We start from the raw sequence: 25,185 nt of genomic DNA, 5'->3' as shown, positions 1-25,185 counted from the left end.
GAAAACTCTAGCGCTTCCTCCACAAGGAAGACGTTCTCTGTGCAGACTTAGGCCTCGTACACACGATAGGTTAACCAGAGGACAACGGTCTGAAGGACCGTTGTCATAGGTTAACCGATGAAGCTGACTGATGGTCCGTCGTGCCTACACACCATCAGTTTAAAAAACGATCGCGTCAGAACGCGGTGACGTAAAACACGACGACGTGCTGAAAAAAACAAAGTTCAATGCTTCCAAGAATGCGTCGACTTGATTCTGAGCATGCGTGGATTTTTAACCGATGGTCGTGCCTACTAACAATTGTTTTTTTCCCATCGGTTAGAAATCCATAGGTTAATTTTAAAGCAAGTTGGCTTTTTTTTAACCTATGGTTAAATAACCTATGGGGCCTACACACGATCGGTTTGGACCGATGAAAACGGTCCATCAGACCGTTGTTCTCTGGTTAACCTATCGTGTGTACTAGGCCTTAGGGTATATACAAATCAGGTAGTCACCAGCATAATTACGAAAATAAAATGCCATAATCAACCTTGAAAAAAGGTAATTATTCAACCTGAGAGGGAAGAAAGATAGAATGAAGAAGAGAAAGGAAATAGAAGGGAGATGATGGTAGAGGAAAATAATCCCCGAGATGCGGAGAGAGAGAGAGAGGTCAGAGGAGAAAGTAAACTGGAAGGGGAAGAGCCCAGAGGCCTTATAGCACCAAAAGTCTAAGATAGGGATACGTGTATATATGAGGCCCAAGGCTCCCAGGTTTGTTAAAACAAATTGCTTCGGTCATTAACATTACTAGCAATTTTTTCATGAATCATGATCCATGATATTTTATGTTTGAGTCATCCAAAAGATACTGTGGGTGTCTTCCATGGTCCTGCTATAGCGACTTTCGCCGCCAGTAAGATAAAATAGACCAGGCGTTTCAAGAGGTGTGGCAAATTATTAAGTGTGGTTGTTTTTTTAATGGGGATCCCCGTCACCTTTCGGAGCATTGAAAACACCCTATCAATTATCTTTTAAGCTGTATGTAAGGGGGGCAGTTGTCCCACTGGTGAACAATGTAAGAGTGTCCTGCTCCCACTGACTTTTTATAATGGGGTCCTTCTCCTATTGGCCACCAGTGTATGAGACCACTACACCGACTACCAATATAAGAAAGCATTAAGCACAATCCACAAGGGAAATGGGGAATGGTGAGGAGCACTGGGGTTTTATGATACCAAAGAAGTAAGTATAAACACAAAACTGGCATACAAAACAAATATTAATTGAAACAGCTTGAATATCCTCTCTACATGTGAGTCAGAGAAATGTCTAAACATTAAAAGGTGCATCACATGAAAATATATAGACAAATAAGAGAACAAGACAGTACACCCAAAACATGTAAAATGAGTGGTGCTTTTTCCACGCGGCCCGACACGTTTCGACCAGAGTGATCTTCCCCAGGGGATTGCCCTTGGGTAGCACGTGAAAGGATTTTCTAAAGTAAACACATATAATGAATATAGTGCAAATACAACTGTAAACAGGTAATCAGATTGTAAACAAACTTACAGAATTCAAGAAATACAACAAGTTAAATGATGACTGAAGTCACCCAGAATAGAAGGGTAAAGAGGGCACAGGAAAAGGCAGAGGATACCAGCCCATGTGTCCCAGGCACAAGGGATTCCAGCCAAGATTTACCTGTTAAACAATTAATAAACAGTATATAAAATATTGAAAAAATATTTTTTGAGAAAAATTTAATAAGAATGTATATATGTATCTCTATACTAGCCATACCTTTGTAAGCAGATATGTCAAAAAACATATAACCAAAAAAGTATTAGTTGTAGGCCACAGGTGGAGTTATTGTGAAAACACACAAAAATTTTTTTTTTCAATATTATATATAAAAATGGTGCTCCTCACCATTTCCTAATTGCCTTGTGGATTGTGCTTAAAGCGGGGGGTTCACCCTAAAAAAAAATTCTAACATTACATTGAGCCGAGTTGTGAGAATGACATTATGCTGACCTTTTTTATTTTCTTGCCGTACATGCCGTTTTATCTATATTTTCACCGCGGCTTCCGGGTATATAATCCTGCGGGACTGGGCGTTCCTATTCACATGCTAATTGATTGACATGCTTCCCACCGGCGCATACAGCGCGTCACAAGTTGCCGAAAGAAGCCGGACGGCGGTGCGCAGGCGCCATATAGCGCCGACTCGCCGTTCGGCTTCTTTCGGCAACTCTCGACGCTCCTTATGCGACGGGGGTAGGTCGTTTTTGTCATCACGTCAATCACCTGCTGGATAGGAACGCCCACTCCCCCGCGGGCTTCACTACCCGGAAGCCAGGGAAGAAAATAGCTGTACGAGGTATGTAAAGAAAAAAAAAAAAAAAAAAAAACGGCATACTATCATTGTCGAGAGTCATGTCAATGTAATGTTAGAAAATTGTTTTTAGGGTGAACCCCTGCTTTAATACAACATTTGGGGCTGATACCTACCATTGGTACTCTTTGGCTGTATTTGGGATACTTACTGTATGTACAATAAAATAAATCACTTTTCCATTGACTGCCAGTGTAAAGGGTACTACAATTTTCACTGTTGTTTCTTTTTCGACAATTATTATTATTTGTTCCATTTTCTGATTGTTACTGAAACATTTTCCTATAGAGCAGGGGAGTTTAAAAAAAAAACGATCTGCTCTTGGTGTCAGATATGCTAGATACACTACACTACACTACAATACAATACACTGCTAAAGTTGATCCAGAGAATATCCAATTGCCTCTCGAGGGATAAGAAAGGATTTTTTTTCCCCCGCTGAAGCAAATTTGTTGATGCTTTGCTGGGGTTTTTGGCCTTTCTCTGGATCAACTGTGGGTAAATGATTGTATACAGCATATAGGATTATATATTTTTTTTGTTATTGATTGAACTGGATGGACTCTTTTTTTTTTTCAACCAGACTAACTATGTAACTACATTCTTTATGCTTTTATGGATTATTATATTTGGAACTAACTGAGCATGAAAATACACTGTGCAAAATTATAAACGCAACACTTTGGATATGCCACACCTGTGAGGTGGATGGATTATCCCGGCAAAGGAGAAGTGCTCACTAACACAGATTTAGACAGATCTGTGACCGATATTTGAGAGAAATAGGCCTTTTGTGTACATAGAAAAAGTCATAGATCTTTGAGTTGATAAATAGGGGCAAACACAAAAGCGTTGCGTTTATAATTTTGCTCAGTGTATGTTGTGAGCTGGAGATCTAATGATTTATGAAGAAAATTATTTCAAGGGTACCTCTGTAATACAGTAAAAAGGTTGAGAAAATCTGTCTTAAAGCGGAATTACACTTATATAAAAGTCAGCAGCTACAAAAAGTATAGCTGCTGACTTTTAATAATCGGACACTCACCTGTCCCACGGTCCAGCGATGCGGGCAAACGAAGCCTTTACCCACTTCCATTTTTGGGTGGAACTCTGCTTTAAACCATTTTTTAACATAATCCCATATCTAGAAACCATATTGCTTTAAGATTCAGACAGCGATCCACACAATTTTTCCTATAAGGTTTATTACAGGTCATGCTACCCTTGCCTTACTGTTGTTTCTCAAATTTGTAATTTAAAGGGGAAGTAAAGTCCCAAAATAAAAAAAAAAACAGCTAGGAAATCGAGTGATGTGGCAAAAGAACATTCTTCCTCTTGCTCCTCGCAGCTTTTTATTTTGTGTACGCTGTCTGCTATGTATGATCCCAGAATGAGTATTTGTACTCATGCAAATGCTCTGATGCCTAATGCTCTGATGCCTAATACGATACCTGGGCAGCCTCAGAGATGATTGCTGCAAACTGCCCCCACCGCCGCACCGATCATCCCCAACTGTCCCCTGTATCCTTCTCCGGCTCCCTGGGTCCTCCGTGTCCTCCTCTGGTCTCCCTCCGTGTCCTCCTCCAGGTCCTCCTCTGTGATCCCCAGGTCCTCCGTGTCCTCCTCCGGTCCCCAAATTGTCCTGGATCTGTCAGGATGGAGAGTGGAGGAAGGAGCCAGTAAATACTGTATGACATTTACCGGCTCCTTTCTTTTCCGAATGCACAGAGTCAGTAATCACTGACTCTGTCCATTCAGAACGAAGCATCATAAACTGTGTTTACAATGCTTTAGTTTATGAATGAACAAGAGCCTATGTCTCCTATCCATTCATCTTCAGTGCAGCTGAGGCTGCAGAGAAAGGAACTAGGGAATCTGAGTCCTCAGTCCCTATTCATGTCTCAAAGGGGAGATGTCGGGGGTCTGATATCTCACCAAAGCCCCCCCCCCCCAACAGGGCTGATAAAAATATATATAATAATAAATAAAAAAAAGAAAGAATTGTAATAAATATTTAAAAGTTAAATTGTAAAAACAAAAACAAAAAAAACAACACTGACACCACCCACTCCCCCCCCCCCAAAAAAAAATAAGGAAGCATTGTAAAAACAAAACAAATAAAAAAAAAAAATATATATATATATATATATATATATATATATATATATAAAAAAAATATTAAAAATAAATGAATTGTAAAAAATAAAATTGTAAAAAAAAAAAATAATAAAAATTCAAAACTACTGACAGTCCAGGCCTCATTAGTGCCCATCAGTTCTGCATATTAGTGCCACTGTCACATGACATTATAAAAATGTATCGATAATCAGGATTGGTGAGTACTTGAAAAAAGTATCAGTACTTGTACTCGATCTTAAAAAAGTGATATCGGTGCAACCCTAATGCCGCGTACACACGATCACTTTTCGGCATGAAAAAAAATGTAATTTAAAATGATCGTGTGTGGGCTTCACATCATTTTTCGGCTTCTGAAAAACGACAATTTTTTTTCCGAGCATGCTGCATTTTTTAACAACGTTTTAAACAATGTCGTTTTTCGGGTTGTAAAAAATGATCGTGTGTGGGCTAAAACGACGTTAAAAACCCGCGCATGCTCAGAAGCAAGTTATGAGGCGGGAGCGCTCGTTCTGGTAAAACTACTGTTCATAATGGAGTAAGCACATTCATCACGCTGTAACAGACAGAAAAGCGCAAATCGTCTTTTACTAACACGGAATCAGCTAAAGCAGCCCAAAGGGTGGCGTCATCTGCATGTAACTTCCCCTTTATAGTGCCGTTGTACGTCACTGCGCTTTGCTAGAGCATTTTTAAAAAACAATGGTGTGTGGGCAACGTCGTTTTAATGATGAAGTTTTTTTTCATGCCGAAAAATGATCGTGTGTACGCGGCATAATTTAAACTATATTAGCCCAGGCTTCACTGCACTGCAAACCAGGAATCTCCTAACAGGATGTGCACTTTCTAAACAGTATATTGAGATGAAGACAGCAGATATACATGTAAAACCACACTGGATATATTTGAGGGTTTACATCCACTTCAAGGTAAAAAAAAAGTTAGACTTTAGAACCACTTTATGCCTCTGTGTGCATATGGGGACATATCCTTTTTATTGGAAACTGTTTTTCATCCAGAAATACATTTTGCACACCCCACTGCTTCAGGTTGTGATGCTACAGTATGTTTGGAGAGACTTGCAAATGTGCAGGTTGCGTATTTCTGACACAACCATTGTAGACTTCTTGCTTTTTCTTGGAGAAAGGGAAGTTGCACAGAATCAAAAAACAGGAGGCTGCAGTTTAAGAAGCATTTGTGGGAGTTTAGTAAACACTGGATGCAATGGACATTGTTCCTAAATTTAATTAGATAGCAGTTCACTAAGTGATATTACTTGTTGGCCAAGTTGCTTTTTGACCTTTGTTTTTTCTGTCATATAATTAACATTTTATTTTCCTATCTTTGTCTCCTTTTTTTCAGTTCTGACCTTTGTTCTAACCAAGCCGCGCTCTCTGGCCCCTCATACGCCACGCGTTCTTCTCTGCGGGCGGCCAGGAAGTGGAAGGAGCCTACAGGCTGCATTCCTGGCCCAGAAATACAATATTGTGAACAGTAAGTGACAGATCCCGCTTTATTTAATGAGGCAACAGTAAATGGGTTTACAATCATACTTATATTCCAAGTGCAGTAACCCACAGTAACCAATTAGAGTGCTGGGGAGACTTTCTATATGTTTGAATAAACAGTTCATCGGCATGCAGGGTCTAGTGATCTACAAGATACAACATTGCCTTCTTATAACAGAAGGTATTTACATATCTTCACATGCAGCTAAAAAACCCAAAACAAGAAGTCTCTGCTTATGGGTAAGTGGGCGAAGTCATGCACTTCATTCCTTTCTGTCCTTTTCACCATCCGTACATCCAGAACTGCTAGCGTAAAACACAGATTAAAGGGACACTAAAGGCAGAATTTTTTTATTTTTAAAATAACAAACATGTTATACTTACCTCCGCCGTGCAGTTCGTTTTGCACAGAGTGACCCGAATCCGTGTCTTCTGGGGTCCCTCGGCGGCTGTCTCGGCTCCTCCTCGCAAAAGCTTTCCACGCTCATGCGAGCTCCCTCGCATGGTGGAAAGCTTTTGCGAGCGCGCTTCCGTGATACATCAGCGGCCATAGCCACAGACTGTATCACTCGGCCCCGGCGCGCCGCGTCATCCGCTGTGATTGACAGCAGCGCCAGCCAATGGCTGCGCTGCTATCAATCCGCCCAGCCTAGCCAATCAACGGCCAGGCTGGGACCCGAACAAGATGACAAGCACGCGCCCGGGACTTTCAAACGGTGAGGTAAGTAAAACGAGGGCTCGGGGGGGGGGGGGGGGGGGCGGTGCTGTCAGATGTTTTTTTACCTTAATGCATAGGATACATTAAGGTAAAAAAACTTTTACCTTTACAACCCCTTTAAGCCATTATTTTACAGAGCCAATAATACCAACTTGCATACAGCTGTTCCAGGCTTCTGAGCACCCAATGCAAGAAATTACTTTGCTGGATAGATGGCACAAACTAAAAAGCCCACGTTTAAAGTATTGTGCAATGCAGCATTGTCTTCTTAGGGCCAGTTCACACCAGAACACGCTGCAGGAAAAGCACTTTCCATGCACATTTCCCACACCATGCTGCAAGGCACACTGCCTTTGCAATCTCCGGGTGCCAATATATAATTTTTTTTTTTCAAATATATTTCTTTATTGATTTAGAGAAAAAGGACAATCAGGGTAGGTACAGTACAACAACAAGCATAACAATAGATGTTGTCGTAGAATTTCTGGCTGTTTGCAGAGCATACAGACAGATATCTTGTCTCTAATAGTAACACATTTCGTCTTAGTGAAATAAGCCATCTTTAAACTAAATAAGTTCACTCACCATATATTCCCTGCCATTCTTGCTTGTTATCAAGTCCCCATCATCGCCATCATTACCAGACTCATGGCTTAGCATGGCTCATTTATTCTCACAAACAGGAAGTGATCACTCCACCAGTTAATCACCTCCCCCATGGGAGTGGTCATCACAGGATGTCCCCTTGACACAGCCAACACCATATAAGGACATTCCTTCTGACAGGAAGTCCTATAGATTACATGAATAGAATATAGTACAATGAATACAATATAATGAATAGAATACATACAATGCTGGCTAAAGTCTTATGGGCGTGTCTGGGCAGGGAATGCATGTACGCCTTTCCTGACTCCAGAAACGATCACAAGCTCTCATATTAATCGCTGATAGAATCCTTAATCTGCGCCATTCCATAGAATAATGCATATCCAGATTATACCCTTATTGTAGGTGGAAAGGAGGCTATCTACAGGCGTACGCTACAAACCCCAAACCATGCTGATCAGACATGACCCAGATAAGTTTCAAAAATATTCCAACTGCACACCTTCCAGGAAAAATGGCCAATGAATAAAAGGGTGCTGAAACGATCACCGGCTGGGAACCGGAAAGCAAATCATATACACATATTTGCCAGCACACCAAGGATCAAAAACGTCCAAATATTTAATGCATATTAGCGATCTAGAAAAGCAACGTTTCGAGGTCGCGCAGGACCTCTTCGTCAGGCAAAAGATACAAACACAATACAGCACACAAATCTATATAGCAAACTGTCACCAATAAAATCATGTGAAAAATAAAACCCACCCATCCCAATCACCTCCTCCCCCTCCCCTCCCCAATCAGGAACCTTCGTCAATTATGTTATGCAAGTGCCTGCTAGCAACCAGCTGATTGTAATTTAACCAAAGCAAAGAGTTACATGGGGTGCCTACCCCCCGCTGTACTCGCGATCGCAGTAATGATCACACAACTGCTGTATTACACATTACCAGCTAGATAAACATAAAAAAAGAAAGCATAAATCTGTAGAAGGAACCATGCGCGGGACGAGTCGCGGGATATCATTGGCTGACGACAATCCCATTGAAGCATACCAGGTATCAGCTGTGCGATCGTGACGACGATCGCTGACACAACGAGCAGGGGGGTACACTGTTGGTTCCTTCTACAGATTTATGCTTTCTTTTTTTATGTTTATCTTGCTGGTAATGTGTAATACAGCAGTTGTGTGATCATTACTGCGATCGCGAGTACAGCGGGGGGTAGGCACCCCATGTAACTCTTTGCTTTGGTTAAATTGCAATCAGCTGGTTGCTAGCAGGCACTTGCATAACATAATTGACAAAGGTTCCTGATTGGGGAGGGGAGGGGGAGGAGGTGATTGGGATGGGTGGGTTTTATTTTTCACATGATTTTATTGGTGACAGTTTGCTATATAGATTTGTGTGCTGTATTGTGTTTGTATCTTTTGCCTGACGAAGAGGTCCTGCGCGACCTCGAAACGTTGCTTTTCTAGATCGCTAATATGCATTACATTTTTGGACATTTTTGATCCTTGGTGTGCTGGCGAATATGTGTATATGACCCAGATAAGAGCGCACATCTGTCCATAACCACTAGTGTGCTTGCGGAGTGAGCGCATCCCCCCTCAACAATCGTTGGTGCTAAATGCACAGAGGGCCCCTCGCTGGCAGACATACGCCCACGCCGCAAACATCGCACTTCAACCTCAAGACATTTTCTACTACAAGAGGAGATTCAACCAGTCTAAGACTGCCCCAGTCAGCTCTGTTTAGAGCGGATTGCGGAAGTACTAAAACTGGGTGCCATTATGACAATACATACTAAATACAACTTCAAATTTCCACAACAATGTATACAGATAAATGCTCAAAACGGGAGCCTGCAATGTCTGGCATTCGTATCATAGGACAAAACATAAAATAAAGATATCAACAGGATATGTGCCAGCCTATGCAGCATGCCAATATATTCTTAATGACTCCCCAAATGCAGATTGCAAACAAGCAGTTTGCAGCTACCAAATCACATGGTACCTCAGTACCATGTAATTTGACGTAGTGCGGTTTTTTAAAAGTACAGCATGCACTATATTTTGTGCAGTCAGGTGTGATCTGCATGAATGGGCTAAAAAATTGCACCATGTGGTAATGAGCAGGAATTGTACAGGAACGAGGACTGTGTTGCTGTACAATTCAGGTGTGAACCGGCCCTTTTGACAGAAGAAACTGTGAGGCCCGGGAATGTTACAAGAATGCAATACTTTATCCCACAGCACTTTAGAGATGGGCTTTTTGGTTCCTTTTGGACTGCCTCATCACAAACCTTATGCCCTGTACACACGATCAGTTTTTCCGACAGGAAAACCGTGTGTTTTTTTTTCAGCAGGAAAACGGAAACTTGTCTTGCACAAATCTTGTCTGAAACTCAAAAAAAAATTTTTTTTTTCAACCCGAATATTGTTAAGCCGGCCTTGCCTACACACGATCGTGAAAAAAAATGCTCTAGCAAAGCGAGGTGACGTACAACACGTACGACGGCACTATAAAGGGGAAGTACCATTCGGATGGCGCCACCCATGGGGCTGCTTTTGCTGATTTCGTGTTAGTAAAACTTTGGTGAGAGACGATTCGCGCTTTTCAGTCTGTTACAGCGTGATGAATGTGCTATCTCCATTACGAACGGTAGTTTTACCAGAACGAGCGCTCCTATCTCATTACTTGCTTTTGAGCATGCACGTTTTTTTCTCGTCGTCAAAGTCCACAAACAACCATTTTTACAACGTTAAAAACGAAGCAAAAATTTAGAGCATGTACTAAATTTTAAATGGCCATTTTTTAAGTCGTGAAAAATGCTCTGGAGCCCACATACGATCGTTTTTAATGAAATAAAAAAAAAATGTAATTTTTTACATCGCGAAAAACGGTCGTGTGTACGCGGCATAAGGGTCAGCTAATTCATTGAAGTCAGAAGTTGTTAAAGCGATCCAATTACTATAGTCAATAGTCGATTTTAAATGAAGGGATACCTGTAAAAAAGTCTGGAACTACTGCCTGCTTCACCGAACTTCACTCTAGTACTGGGAAATCTTCTGCTGAAGCCTGAAGTAAAACTGACTCTTCTGGGAGTGTCAATCTACTGGCTCCCCCGCAGCTCTTACTTGTTCTTCATGCTGAACTTCACATCACTACTGTATCTTGTAATGGCTGAAGGTCATCAGGAGGAAACAGTGATAGCTATGTGAGACCCAGAAGATTGACACTCCTGAAAGTGTCATGCCGCGTACACACGGTCGTTTTTCGGCATGAAAAAAAACAACGTTTTTCAGCATGTCCAAAAAACAACGTTTTTCCAACTTCATCATTAAAAACGATGTTGCCCACACACTATCGTTTTTAAAAAATGATGAACAAAGCGCGGTGACGTACAACACGTACGACGGCACTCTGAAGGGGAAGTTCTATTCGCCTTTGGGCTGCTTTTAGCTGATTCCTTGTTAGTAAAAGACGATTCGCGCTTCTTTGTCTGTTACAGCGTGATGAATGTGCTTACTCCATTATGAATTGTAGTTTTACCAGAACGAGTGCTCCCGTCTCATAACTCGCTTCTGAGCATGCAGAGGTTTAAAACGTCGTTTTAGCCCACACACGGTCATTTTTTACAACCCGAAAAACGACATTTTAAAAAACGACGTTAAAAAATGCAGCATGTTCGAATTTTTGTTATGTTGTTTTTCAGAAGCCGAAAAACGATGTGAAGCCCACACACAATCATTTTAAATGACGTTTTTAAAAACGTCGTTTTTTTTCATGCCGAAAAACGACCGTGTGTACGCGGCATGAGTTTCAGCGTGGACATCAGCAGAAGATTTCTCGGCAGCTTTCTCTGAGTTTAGTGGCACAGGCAGGTGGTTGAGAGGCGGAATACACATTATACAGCTGTTGTAGAAATAAAACACCCTTTATATATTTTACTAATGCTAATAAAATTGTATTTCTCTGTGTTTATTCCACCAGTTTCTTGTGGCCAGTTGCTATTGGAAAATGTTGCTGACCAGACAAAGCTTGGACAGTCGATTGAGCCGTATATCGAGAATGAACAGCAAGGTTTGTAGCAGAACTTTCAGTTACCATGTTTCCTTAGATGTATTGGGTGTAAGTTCATTGAACTGGATATCCAAGGATGCTTCAAATACTGTCTTTGTCACCGATATGAAGGTTCATGAGAGTTAGGTTTCCAGTAAAGCATTTTATATGTGCAGTTTATGATTTTTTTAATGTTCGTTAGATATTCAGCATTGGTGAAATTCAATGGGTGGGATAGCTAATTTTCACTTAGTCTGAAATGCAGTGTGGGAGCACTATGAAAAGCTAGAGATATTTAGCCCCATAAATACCAAGTCAAAAATTAGAATGCCTATGTGACAGTGCTGGGCTCCTGAGCAACCAGGCACCAGTGGTGTCACATATGACATTAGGGAATGAGTCACATGCTTCTCCATACCTGAAAATACCAAGTATTTTTCCATGTTTTCATCAAACAGAATAATGCGAGCACAAAACAAATGTAAGCATAAACTGCTTCTGAGACCACTCTAGAAGTGTACCTATTGTTTTGCCCTGCATAGGGGCAAAGCAACAGAAATTGCACATCGGCCGTGCCATCTCTAAGGGATCCCCATGCTCCATGATGTATTTTTACCTAGTTCAGCATTTTAGACGTACTGTATGTAGTGCGTCCAAAAACTGAAGAGGTTGAAACAAGCTCACTGCTGCCAGTTACTGCTTCTGCTTTGTAAAAGTGATCTGGGTAGATTTTAGAATCGTCTCATCACTTTTACTGTTCTCACGGCTTCAGAGCACCCCACCTCGCTGTGTCACACTACTTCTCAGAGGTTGTTGTGCTTCTCCTAGGACCACAACTTACACTGTTAGGATGCCATTCTCTGTTTCAGTCAATACTTTGGGGGAGCGGCAACCCAGTAACACCCCCTCCGAGCGGAAGACGGGGATGTGGCGATCAGATGCCTCCTTACCTTTAGGAGGCAGATGACGTGTCCCAGGATGACACTCTGATCTCCCCTCCTCCTCCCTTCACTGTCCGAGGCAGCGGGTAGTGCTGGATGTGGCTGCGGGTGCCAAGTCCCAGCTGGAGAGGACCGCTGGCTGAGCTTGTCCCTGACTCTTCCAAGCTCCAGGGTCGTTGCTTCTCCTCACATCTGAACAGGAAGTGGGTCCTAAGACTCCCTGGCCAATCGGGTCTCAGGACCTGCTTCCTGATTGGCCCAGGAGGAGAATCAGGAAGACAATAGCGAATATTAATACGCTATTGTCACACAATTGGGTGGGCTTAGGGTGCAGTGCCCTGAGCCCACCCTTTTTCAAAGTCAATTGGAACCTCAGGCTCCAATTATGTGCTTAAAAAAAAAAAAAAAAAACATTGGAATCCATGGGTCCAGCACCCTGCATGTAGATTAGGGGTTGGGTGAATTGATTAGGGGGACGGCGCCCCTGTGCCCCTAATGGACAGGCCGCCACTGCTCTGATTCCTTCTGCACAGAGTGTCCGATAGACCCCTAATGTCTCCATAAAAAGAACCTGTTACCTGCCCAATGCTATTACAAACAGGGCTTGTTAGTTCCCTTGTGATAACAATGACGTTTTTTTTTTAATATATAATTGTGAAATAAAAAAAAAAAAAACACTCTTTGCTCACACATACAAACACACACATAAGGCACACATGTGTATGTAAAAGATTTCACTATACAATATGTATGTAAGTCATATGCAGTTTTGAGGCTTGATGGATTTGATATCTCTTCACTTAACACAATCTCATCTTTTATTTATACAACAAAATTGAGATTAAATTGTATCTGTGTGCACTAAAATTCATTAGCGTTGCTCTTTTCATCATGTTTATATTAAGTATGTCACTGTCGGTCTTGTTCTGCCAGGCATTGGTAAGTATAGTAACCCATAGCAACCGAACACAGATCACATCTCTTCTACATAAAGAGCTAAAATTCACTTCCATTGAGTTACTAAAGTTTTCATGCAGACATTGCATTTTGCCCTTTATTATTGAATTACCACAAATGTGCCTGCTTATCTACATACGGAGATATTTTTGCTGCTCATACTTTCCGAATGAGATAATCACCTTTGTTTCACTTTTCTCTGCGCAGTTACATTTTTGCAGAGAACTGTATTTGTTTTGCATCCATATTCATCTTTTGGAATTGTCTTTAGCCCTATCCAATCTTCTAAAATGACGATCCCCAACGTTCAGCTCTAATCCAGCCTCTGAATGGCCAGTACGCGCCCTTTCACCAACCTAGACAGCCCTTTTGACCTTGCGGAATTGTGCTGTGAAGTTCTCCCCTCGGATGCTCCCTCGAAGTGTGTGGAGGGGGGGGGGGGCGGGAGCAATGAGGCAGTCCAGCAATAAGTAAAAGAAAAAAGCAATAAGGATACAGCACGGGGAAGCAGGGAGCCAGAGGCTCAGTGGGGACCTCACGCTCCACTCCAGAAACCCTTTGCAGTTGGCGTATTAGCAGAAGCTAACAGCACTTGCTTGTGTAAATAATTCACCATTTGATTAATAGACACACATGGGTATAATTAGTAGAAGGAGAGACAGCAGCAACAGTAACGGGTACAGCGCTTGGGGGAACAAGAGACTGTAAAAAAAAAAATTTTCCTTTTTTTTCTTTTTTTTTTTTACTTGGAAACTTTCTAGGCCACTGGGCGTTTGAAGATGAGTTGGGAAGAGCTCAGTTCCTTCCGCTCTTTTGAAGTGGAAATAGGACAGTTTGAATCTGTTGACTTTAATTTTTCACTAGCTTTCAGAGCCCTGCAGTGCTACTCCCTTTTTATAGATATTACTAGGAAAACAGAGGGGAAAAAATGCCTTTTCAGTTAACTCCCACTTTATTACAACCTTGCCGTTGTTTGAGAGGATAAACATGACAGTGCTGTATAATGATGACTATATGGGTTAGGAAAAGGTCATTCTATTTATTAGCAAGTTTGTCCTCCATGGGGCCATCTCTATTCTAAAAGTAGTGTCTATGTGCCAGATTCACGTACAATAGCGCCGGTGTAACGTAACCCGTTTACGATACACCGCCGCAAGTTTCCAGTTTTAGTGCCCGATCCACAAAGCACTTACCTGGAAACTTGCGGCGGTGTATCGTAAAGACGTCCGACGCAAGGCGGGCCAATTCAAATGGGCGTGTGCCATTTAAATTAGGCGCGCTCCCGCGCCGGACCTACTGCGCATGCTCCGTTTCGCAATTCCCGTCGTGCTTTGCGCGCAGTGACGTCATTTTTTCGAACGGCGACGCGCGTAGCGTAATTCCGTATTCTCGGACGGCTTACGCAAACGACGTTCATTTTAAAATTTCAACGCAGGAACGACGGCCATACTTTATACAGCAAAAACGACGACTAACTTTGCGACGGGAAACTAGACTAGCGGCGACGTATCGAACGCGAAAATCCGTCGTGGATCGCCGGAACTCCTAATTTGCATACCCGACGCTGGTTTACGTCGCGAACTCCCCCCAGCGGCGGCCGCGGTACTGCATCCTAAGATCCGACAGTGTAAAACAATTACACCTGTCGGATCTTATGGATATCTATGCGTAACTGATTCTATGAATCAGCCGCATAGATAGAAACAGAGATACGACGGCGTATCAGGAGATACGCCGTCGTATCTCTTTTGTGAATCTGGCCCTATATACCATAGCACATTTATTATCTATCAATTAAATTTCTTTTTTTTTTAATTCAAAAAAAAGTTTATTGAAGCACAAGTAGAAACTATCAATTAAATTTCTTGAACTTGGTCATTAAGACCCCTTTCACACTGGAGCGGTGCCGGCGTTATCGTTAAAGTGCAGCTAGTTTTAGGTTTAGACCACTTTCACACTGAGTCAGTTTGCAGGCGCTATAACGCTAAAAATAGCGCCTGCAAACCGACCTGAAACAGCCACTGCTGTCTCTCCAGTGTGAAAGCCCAGAGGGCTTTCACACTGGAGCGGCGTGCTAGTAGGACAGTAAAAAAAAGCATCTTTGGAGTGGTGAAGGAGCCGTGTGTATACCACTCCTCCACCGCTCCTGAAATCAATGGGGCACCGCTGCTATACCGCCGGCAAAGCGCCTCTGCAGAGGCACTTTGCTGATGTTTTTGACTCTTTCTTGGTAAAGCCGCCTCGCTAGCGCCTGAATAGCGCCGCAAAATTGACGGTAAAGCGCTGCTAAAAATAGCGAAGCTTTACCGCTGACGCCGCCCCTGCCCCAGTGTGAAAGGGGCCTTAGGGCTGAAGAAAGGGCCTCCGTGTTGCGGCACTGCCGATGTGCTTTGCAGGTGCTTCGGCAGCACTGCCTATTCATTTCATTTTAAAGGGCAGGGGTGGTGCAGAAGCGGTGTATGCATTTGGAGAGGAGATTACTACTATAATTGATGTACATAAACTCACCTGTATGCATGTAAATTAATTGAAGTGGCCAGAATAAACATTCTAGCCAATAAAATACGTTTGTATGCATACATTTCTAAATGGCATACACCTGTAAATGTGCATAATTGCGATCAAAAACCAAGTCTTTTTTCTGTTGCATTTTTTCTGCCAGCTCCTGGCAGAAAGATCCTGTGTAGATAGGAGTATTTTCATACACCCGTGTACATGAACCTTAAACTTACTTATTTTTCACCATTGAGAAACACCGGAAGTCATATACTTTTGGGTTATATTGTCGCCTACAGGAGGGTTGGACACTGGCAAACAAAAAAGATCTATTGACCACCCTATGTTAACTCCTCCTCCATCCAGCATGTTTTTTTCTAAGGCCCAGATTCTCAAAGGACTTACGACGGCGCAGCGCCATGTACGCCGTCGTAAGTCCTAATCTGACCCGTCGTATCTATGCGACTGATTCTTAGAATCAGTTACGCATAGATATCCATTAGATCCGACAGGCGTAAGTCTCTTACGCCGTCGGATCTAAACTGCAATTTTTTTTCCCCGCTAGGTGGCGCTTCCGTCGAATTCCGCGTCGAGTATGCAAATTAGCTAGATACGCGAATTCCCAAACGTACGCGCGGCCGACGCAGTAAAGTTACGACGTTTACGTAAGGCTTTTCCCGGAGTAATGTTGCCCCTGCTATATGGTGGCATAAGTGCGGCGCAACAATGTTAAGTATGGCCGTCGTTCCCACGTTGAAATTTTAAAAAGTTACGTCGTTTGCGTAAGTCGTCCGTGAATGGGGCTGGACGTCATTTACGTTCACGTCGAAACCAATGACGTCCTTGCGACGTCATTTGGAGCAATGCACACTGGGATATTTTACGGACGGCGCATGCACAGTTCGTTCGGCGCGGGGACGCGCTTGATTTAAATGATACACGCCCCCTACCCGCTGAATTTGCTAGAGCCACCTACACAGGGAGGTACTAGAGCAGGGTCGGGTTGGAGGGAGAGATGCAAGGAAGATTTGGGGGAGGTTGTCAAAAGCAAGTAGTCTGTGAATACTGACATCTTTATTCATGATAAAATACTAATCTTCTCAATGACAGACACGAACACTGCATCTGTCCCAGGTGGTTCTATGCACAGTGTGAGAAGTGCAGATTTTCTATTTTATGGGTAGGGGCAACAACTGATATCAGTCACCCATATACATAAATAATATACAGATTGACCCAGAGATGTGTACTGCCAGATTATTTAATTGCATGTATATTTTTGCTGGTGGTCCCTGTGCTTGCACAGCCATATCTACATTGCAACATCTTGATTACATTACAGCTAAACTCTGGGCAAAACAAAAACTTTCATTAATAGCCACAAATTATATAAATCTACTCCCCAGATAGCAAGCAATTGAGCTGCAAGTTTGAAAATGACTTGTTAAGCTTTTGCTAGACTTGCCAGGCTTCACAGGTTTCTTTTCAAGGAGTGTGGAGAATAGGGCACTCTAGATAACGAGGAGACTTTAACAAACAGTACATAACTGGCTCTTGAGATGTGATTAATGCACCGCAGCAGTACTTCAGAAGAAGGAAGCACACTCTATAGGAAAAACACAGAAAAGAAGAAGGCGCTTTTAAGTGCAGAAATAAAACACTTTAATGACTAGAAAGGGTTAAAAACACTTACAAGATGGAAGTGAAAAACAAGCATATCAATGAATCCATAACATCCAGCGTGATGCCTTCTGGGAGTAAGACAAATTGGTTTGAAGAAGGAGCGACTGGGCATGCTCTAAAACATGTACCGCCCACTCTGATGTCACTTCCGGTTACCTGGATTCCATGCTGATCCTGACAGCGCAGCCCTCCATCTTGGATCAGGGAGACAGTATTTACCACCGCTGGTCAGCTGGAACTTCCACCTGCAGCTGTCTTACTACCAGGAGGCATCCCGCTGGACGTTATGGATTCATTGATATGCCTGTTTTCCATCTTGTAAGTGCCTTTAACCCTTAAAGCGGAGTTCTGCCAAATGTATTTTTTTTTTAAAGTCGACAGCTGCTGACTTATAAGGACACTTACCTGTCCCAGGCACCCACAATATCGGCACCCCGAAGCCAATCGATCCCTCCACTCTCAGGTGCTGCCGCCGCCATCTTCGGTAAGGGAATCAGGAAGTGAAGCTTTGCGGCTTCACTTCCTGGTTCCCTACTGCGCATGCGTGACTTGCACTGCGCAATCCCAGTGGTCCCTTCTGTCTTTTGGGACCTGTGTGTCTCCCAGAAGACAGTGGGGGACGGAGAAGGCGCCGGAAGTGGCGTAGATACCCGCGGGTGGCTTGGGCATCTATGTCTCGAAGTGGGAGCAAAATACCTATTTTAGACAGGTATCTGCTTACCCCCTCCCCCCTGAAAGGTGCCAAATGTGACACTGGAGGGGGGCAGGAATCCGAAAAACGGAAGTTCCATTTTTGGGTGGAACTCCGCATTAAAGTGTTTTATTACTGCACTTAGAAGCGCCTTCTTCTCTGCTTTTATTCACAAGTTACAAATTGGAAATGTGTCATCTATAACTTGTGCTTTAAGTGCTCTGCAAGTGTACAACTTGCCAGTGAAATGTGCAACAAGTTAAGACTTTCAATTCAACACTGCCACAAATTTGTGTCACGTTATCCTTGCTATCTGGTAGTTATGAGCCGAACAGGCAAATAATGTGTTCGAATACGCAAACGCTGTTAAAGTCAAAATCAAAAGTGCTAATTTAAAGGTTAATATGCAAGTTATTGTCATAAAAAGTGTTTGGGGACCTGGGTCCTGCCCCAGGGGACATGTATCAATAAAAAAAAAGTTTTAAAAGCGGATGTTTTTTCCAGAGCAGTGATTTTAATAATGCTTAAAGTGAAATATTCCTTTAAATTTCGTACCTGGGGGTGTCTGTAGTATGCCTGTAAAATAGCGCATGTTTACCGTGTTTATAACTTTGCACAAAATGACATTTCTAAAGGAAAAAAAAGTCATTTAAAACTCCTCGCGGCTATAATGAATTGTCGGGTCCCGGCAATACAGATAAAAGTAATTGGGAAAAAAAAACGGCATGGGTTCTCCCTTTAGTCCATTACCAGGCCCTTTGGTTCTGGTATGAATATTAAGGGGAACCCCAAACCAAAATAATAAAAAAAAAAATGCGTGGGGGCCCCCTCAAATTCCATATCATGCCCTTCATGTTCAGGTGGTTGTGGGGGTCTGTGGCAGGGGGGCTTATCGGAATCTGGAAGGGGACCTCCAGATCCCGCCCCCCCCCCCATGTGAATTGGTAACGGGGTAAATTGTACCCCTACCATTTCACAAAAAAAGTGTCAAAATGTTAAAAACCACAGGAGACAGCTTGGGACAAGTCCTTTATTAAAAATAAAAAAAATAATCCAACGATGTAATCCCTTCACAAGAGATGCGAAAAAAAAAAAGCAGACGCGATCACTCCGCCAAGAACGATAACGCCTCCATAGCAAGCGCCCAGCAGAATGACGCGCAACCCGTTTCACAGCTCTTTTATAGCTGAGGGCGGAGCCACCCGTCACGTGCGCAGGTGACCCCGCCCCCTCTGACACAAGAGGAAACGCTGGGGTTACCCAGTGATGTGTATGGGTGACCCCGCCCCCCTCCGATGCAACAGGAAACTTGTGTTGCGCTAGAGGCTATAAGAGAGCTGTCAAACGGGTCACGCAATAATACAGCCGGGCGCCTCCGGTGGAGGCGGTATCGTTCGTAGCGGCAGGATCGAGTTGGCTTTTTTTTTTCATATCGCTCGAGAATGGATTACATTGTTGGAATTTTTTTTCTTTTTTTCTTTTTAATAAAGGACTTGTCCCAAACTGTCTCCTGTGGTTTTTAACATTTTTTACACTTTTATTTTGTGAATTGGTAGAGGTACAATGTACCCCGTTACCAATTCACATAGAGGGGGGTGGGATCTGGAGGTCCCCTTTGTTAAAGGGGGCTTCCAGAGTCCGATAAGCCCCCCGCCCGCAGACCCCCACAACCACCGGACAAGGGTTGTGGGGATGAGGCCCTTGTTCCCATCAACATGAGGACATCCTCCCCATGTTGAGGGCATGTGGCCTGGTACGGTTCAGGAGGGGGGGGCACTCTCTCGTCCCCCCTATTTTCCTGCAGCCTGCCAGGTTGCTCGGATAAGGGTCTGGTATGGATTTTAAGGGGGGGCCCCTACACCATTTTTTTTTTAAATTGGCGCAGGGTTCCCCTTTAATATTCATACCAGACCTGAATGGCCTGATATGGAATTTGGGGGGGGGGCCCCCATGCATTTTTTATTTTATTTTGGTTCGGGTTCCCCTTAATATTCATATCAGACCCAAAGGGCCTGCTAATAGACTAAGGGGGAACCCATGCCATTTATTTCAATGACCCGACAATTAATTATAGCCGCAAGTAGTTTTAAATATTTTTTTTTCCTTTTAGAAATGTCATTTTGTGCAGAGACTGTTATAAACACAGGAAACATTTGCTACTTTACAGGTATACTATAGGCACCCCCAGGTACAAAATATAGAGGAATATTTCACTTTCAATGTTTCACTTTAAGCATTATTAAAATCACTGCTCCCGAAAAAACTTTTTTTGCATTGATACATGTCCCCTGGGCAGGACTCGGGTCCCCAAACACTTTTTATGACAAAAACTTTTGATTTCTCCCATAGACTTTTAACCACTTCCCGACCTCCTCATGTACATTTACGTCGGCACAATGGCACGGACAGGCACAATCACGTACCTGTACGTCCTCTGCTAGACGTGGGTGGGGGGTCCGATCGGGACCCCCCCCGGTACATGCGGAGGTCGGGTCCGCTCGGGGAGCGATCCGGGACGACGGCACGGCTATTCGTTTATAGCCGCTCCGTCGCGATCGCTCCCCGGAGCTGAAGAACGGGGAGAGCCGTGTGTAAACACGGCTTCCCCGTGCTTCACTGTGTCGGCGCATCGATCGCGTCATCCCCTTTATAGGGAAGACACGATCGATGACGTCATTCCTACAGCCACACCCCCCTACACTAGTAAACACATACACAGTGATCCCTAAATGTTACAGCGCCCCCTGTGTTTAACTCCCAAACTGCAACTGTCATTTTCACAATAAACAATGCAATTTAAATGCATTTTTTGCTGTGAAAATGACAATTGTCCCAAAAATGTGTCAAAATTGTCCGAAGTGTCCGCCATAATGTCGCAGTCACGAAAAAAATCGCTGATCGCCGCCATTAGTAGTAAAAAAAAAAAATGCAAAAAAACTATCCCCTATTTTGTAAACGCTATAAATTTTGCGCAAACCAACCGATAAACGATTATTGCGATTTTTTTTTACCAAAAATAGGTAGAAGAATACGTATCGGCCTAAACTGAGTAAAAATTATTTTTTATATATGTTTTTGGGGGATATTTATTATAGCAAAAAGTATAAAATATTGCATTTTTTTCAAAATTGTCGCTCTATTTTTGTTTATAGCGCAAAAAATTAAAACCGCAGAGGTGATCAAATACCACCAAAAGAAAGCTCTATTTGTGGGGAAAAAAAGACGCCAATTTTGTTTGGGAGCCACGTCGCATGACCGCGCAATTGTCTGTTAAAGCGACGCAGTCCCGAACTGTAAAAACCCCTTGGGTCTTTAGGCAGCATTTTGGTCCGGGGCTTAAGTGGTTAAAGGGTGTTCCGCGGCTTTCGAATTTGCTGCGAACACCCCAAATTGTTCGCTATTCAGCGAATGGGCAAACAGCCAATGCTCGACCCGAACATAAAGCTCATCCCTACTATCTGGGTGTGCACCAAATGCCTTTGAAATCCCAGTTATTGACTTTTATAATTACCAGTGATATCCTCACTGGATTGTACATAGCTTGTACAGAGAGCAGAGCTTTGGGCCACCCACTACAGAAAATAACAGAAGGGGGGTGGATACAAGACCAAACGTTCCTGTTCATGCAAATGAAAAAGAGAGGAGGAGTAGATAAGAGGTAGCTGGAAACAGGGCCCAGACAAAGGGGTGTCTGCCCTGAGCACTGTGGTATCATGTAAGGTGGGGGCTGTAAGGAAATTGAGGGGGAGATGGGGGGGCAGCAGGGGGTAGTATTTGCTCTAGGAAAGGAAATTTGGGTGGAAATGCTGGGAGTGGTGATTGAGGGAATTGTGTTGGGATGGGAGAAGAGGATTTGTGCTAGGAGGGGGGATTTGTGCTAGAAGAGATGATATGGTGGGGATGGGGGGGATTTTTGTTTGGTAAGATTTGTGCTAGTAAAAATGATTGGGGAGTATTTGTGCTAGGAAAGGAAATCTTGGGGGGAGTATTTGTGCTAGCAGGGGGCATTGGGGGAGAATTTGTACTGGGAGGGGTGTTTTTTTGGGGGGGTAGGGGGCAAAGATTTGTGCTAGGAGGTGGGATTTCAGCAGGGCGGCATATTTGTCCTGGGAGGAGTGGAATTTATGCTTAGGGGGAAAAGCATGCAGATTTGTGTTAAAACATTTTTTTTTTGGGGGGGGTGAATTTTTTCTGCCACATACAGTGAGGGAAAAAAGTATTTGATCCCCTGCTGATTTTGTACGTTTGCCCACTGACAAAGAAATGATCCGTCTATAATTTTAATGATAGGTTTATTTTAACAGTGAGAGAATGACAACAAAAATATCCAGAAAAATGCATTTAAAAAAAGATATACATTGATTTGCATTTTAATGTGAAATAGTGAAATAAGTATTTGATCCCCTTCGCAAAACATGACTTAGTACTTGGTGGCAAAATCCGTGTTGGCAATCACAGAGGTCAGACATTTTCTGGCCACCAGGTTTGCACACATCTCAGGAGGGATTTTGTCCCACTCCTCTTTGCAGATCCTCTCCAAGTCATTAAGGTTTCAAGGCTGACGTTTGTTAACTCGAACCTTCAGCTCTCTCCACATATTTTCTATGGGATTAAGGTCTGGAGACTGGCTAGGCCACTCCAGGACCTTAATGTGCTTCTTCTTAACCCACTCCTTTGTTGCCTTGGCCGTGTGTTTTGGGTCATTGTCATGCTGGAATACCCATCTATGACCCATTTTCAATGCCCTGGCTGAGGGAAGGAGGTTCTCACCCAAGATTTTATGGTACATGGCCCCGTCCATCGTCCTTTGATGGGATAAAATTGTCCTGTCCCCTCCAAACACCTTCAAAAATGTTTCCACCTCCATGTTTGACGGTGTGGATGGTGTTCTTGGAGTCATAGGCAGCACTCCTCCTCCTCCTCCTCCAAAAACGGTGAATTGAGTTCATGCCAAAGAGCTTGATTTTGGTCTCACCTGACCACAACACTTTCTCTCAGTTCTCCTCGGAATCATTAAGATGTTCATTGGCAAACTTCAGACGGTCTGTACATGTGCTTTCTTGCAGGATTTCAGTCCTTTACAGGCATAGTTTTTTACCAATTGTTTTATTGATTACTATGGTCCCAGCTGCCTTGAGACAACTAAAAAGATTATCCTGTGTAGTTCTGGGCTGATACCTCACCGTTCTCATGATCATTGACGAGGTGAGATCTTGGATGGATCCCCAGACCAAGGGAGATTGACAATTATTTTGTATTTTTTCCCATTTGCAGATAATTGCACCAACTGTTGTCGCCCTCTCACCAAGTTGCTTGGCGATGGTCTTGTAGCCCATTCCAGCCTTGTGTAAGTCTACAATCTTGTCCCTGACATCCTTGGACAGTTCTTTGGTCTTGGCCATGGTGGAGAGATTGCAATCTGATTGATTGCTTATGTGGACAGACAGGTGTCTTTTATACAGGTGTCCCTTTAACCACTTAAGGACCGCCTCCTGCACATATACGTCGGCAGAATGGCACGGCTGGGCACAGGCACATACAGGTACGTCGCCTTTAAGGCCTCGTACACACGACCGAACATGTCTGCTGAAACTGGTCCGCGGACATGTCCGACCGTGTGTAGGGCCTACCGGACCGGATTCCTGGCCGAGCGGACAGGTATCCAGCGGACAAAAGTTTCTTGGCATGCTGAGAAACTTGTCCGCTGGAACCATCCCGCACATGCGTCGAATTGATTTGACGCATGCGTGGAAGCATTGAACTTCCGCGTCAGAGAACGTTGGTGTCGTATACGTCTCCGCGTTCTTTGTCCGCTGGGATTTTGGTCTGACGGTGTGTACACACATCAGACCAAAACCTCCCAGCAGACATGTCCGATGAAAACGGTCCGCGGACCGTTTTCATCGGACATGTCTGGCCGTGTGTACAAGGCCTGAGAGCCCAGCCGTGGGTCGCGCACGCGACCCGGTCCGAAGCTCCGTGGCCGCAGGACCCGCGGACCCGATCGCCGCCGGTGTCCCGCGATCGGTCACAGGAGCTGAATAACGGGGAGAGGTGTGTGTGTGTAAACACACCTTCCCCGTTGTTCACAGTGGCAGTGTCATTGATCGTCTGTTCCCTGATATAGGGAAAGAGGATCAATGACGTCACACATCCAGCCCCGCCCCCCTACAGTTAGAAACACATATGAGGCCACACTTAACCCCTACAGCACCCCCTAGTGGTTAACTCCTAAACTGCAATTGTCATTTTCACAGTAATCAATGCATTTTTATAGCACTTTTTGCTGTGAAAATGACAATGGTCCCAAAAATGTGTCAAAATTGTCCGATGTGTCCGCCATAATGTCGCAGTTTATGAAAAAAAATCGATAATCGCGGCCATTAGTAGTAAAAAAAAAAAATATTAATAAAAATGCCATAAAACTATCCCTATTTTGTAAACGCTATAAATTTTGTGCAAACCATTTGATAAACGCTTATTGTCATTTTTTTTTTTTACCAAAAATAGGTAGAAGAATACGTATCGGCCTAAACTGAGGAAAAACATTTTTTTTATATCTTTTTTTGGGGGATATTTATTATAGCAAAAAGTAAAAAATATTATTTTTTTTTCAAAATTGTCGCTCTATTTTTGTTTATAGCGCAAAAAATAAAAACTGCAGAGGTGATCAAATACCACCAAAAGAAAGCTCTATTTGTGGGGAAAAAAGGACGCCAATTTTGTTTGGGAGCCACGTCGCACGACCGCGCAATTGTCAGTTAAAGCGACGCAGTGCCGAATCGCAAAAAGGGGCAAGGTCCTTAACCTGCATATTGATCCGGGTCTTAAGTGGTTAAGAGCGTGCTCCTAATCTCAGCTCCTTACCTGTATAGAAGACACCTGGGAGCCAGAAATCTTGCTGACTGATAATGGATCAAATACTTATTTCACTCATTAAAATGCAGATCAATTTTTTTTACTATTTTCTAGATATTTTTGTTGTTGTTCTGTCTC

General features: G+C 43.3%; 1 protein-coding gene across 1 annotated transcript in view; it reads left to right on the top strand.

Moving 5' to 3' along the window:
- AK8 (adenylate kinase 8) overlaps nucleotides 1-25,185 on the top strand; it is a 181,588-nt gene that overhangs the window by 94,112 nt on the left and 62,291 nt on the right. The window contains exons 9-10 of the mRNA XM_040324427.1: nucleotides 5,882-6,013; nucleotides 11,353-11,442. Of these exons, the coding sequence (XP_040180361.1) occupies nucleotides 5,882-6,013; nucleotides 11,353-11,442 (222 nt within the window). The remainder of the gene's footprint in view (nucleotides 1-5,881; nucleotides 6,014-11,352; nucleotides 11,443-25,185) is intronic.

This window comes from Rana temporaria, chromosome 9 (assembly GCF_905171775.1).
Source record: "Rana temporaria chromosome 9, aRanTem1.1, whole genome shotgun sequence".
Lineage (NCBI taxonomy): Eukaryota > Metazoa > Chordata > Amphibia > Anura > Ranidae > Rana > Rana temporaria.
This window is presented reverse-complemented; position numbering and strand designations above follow the sequence as displayed.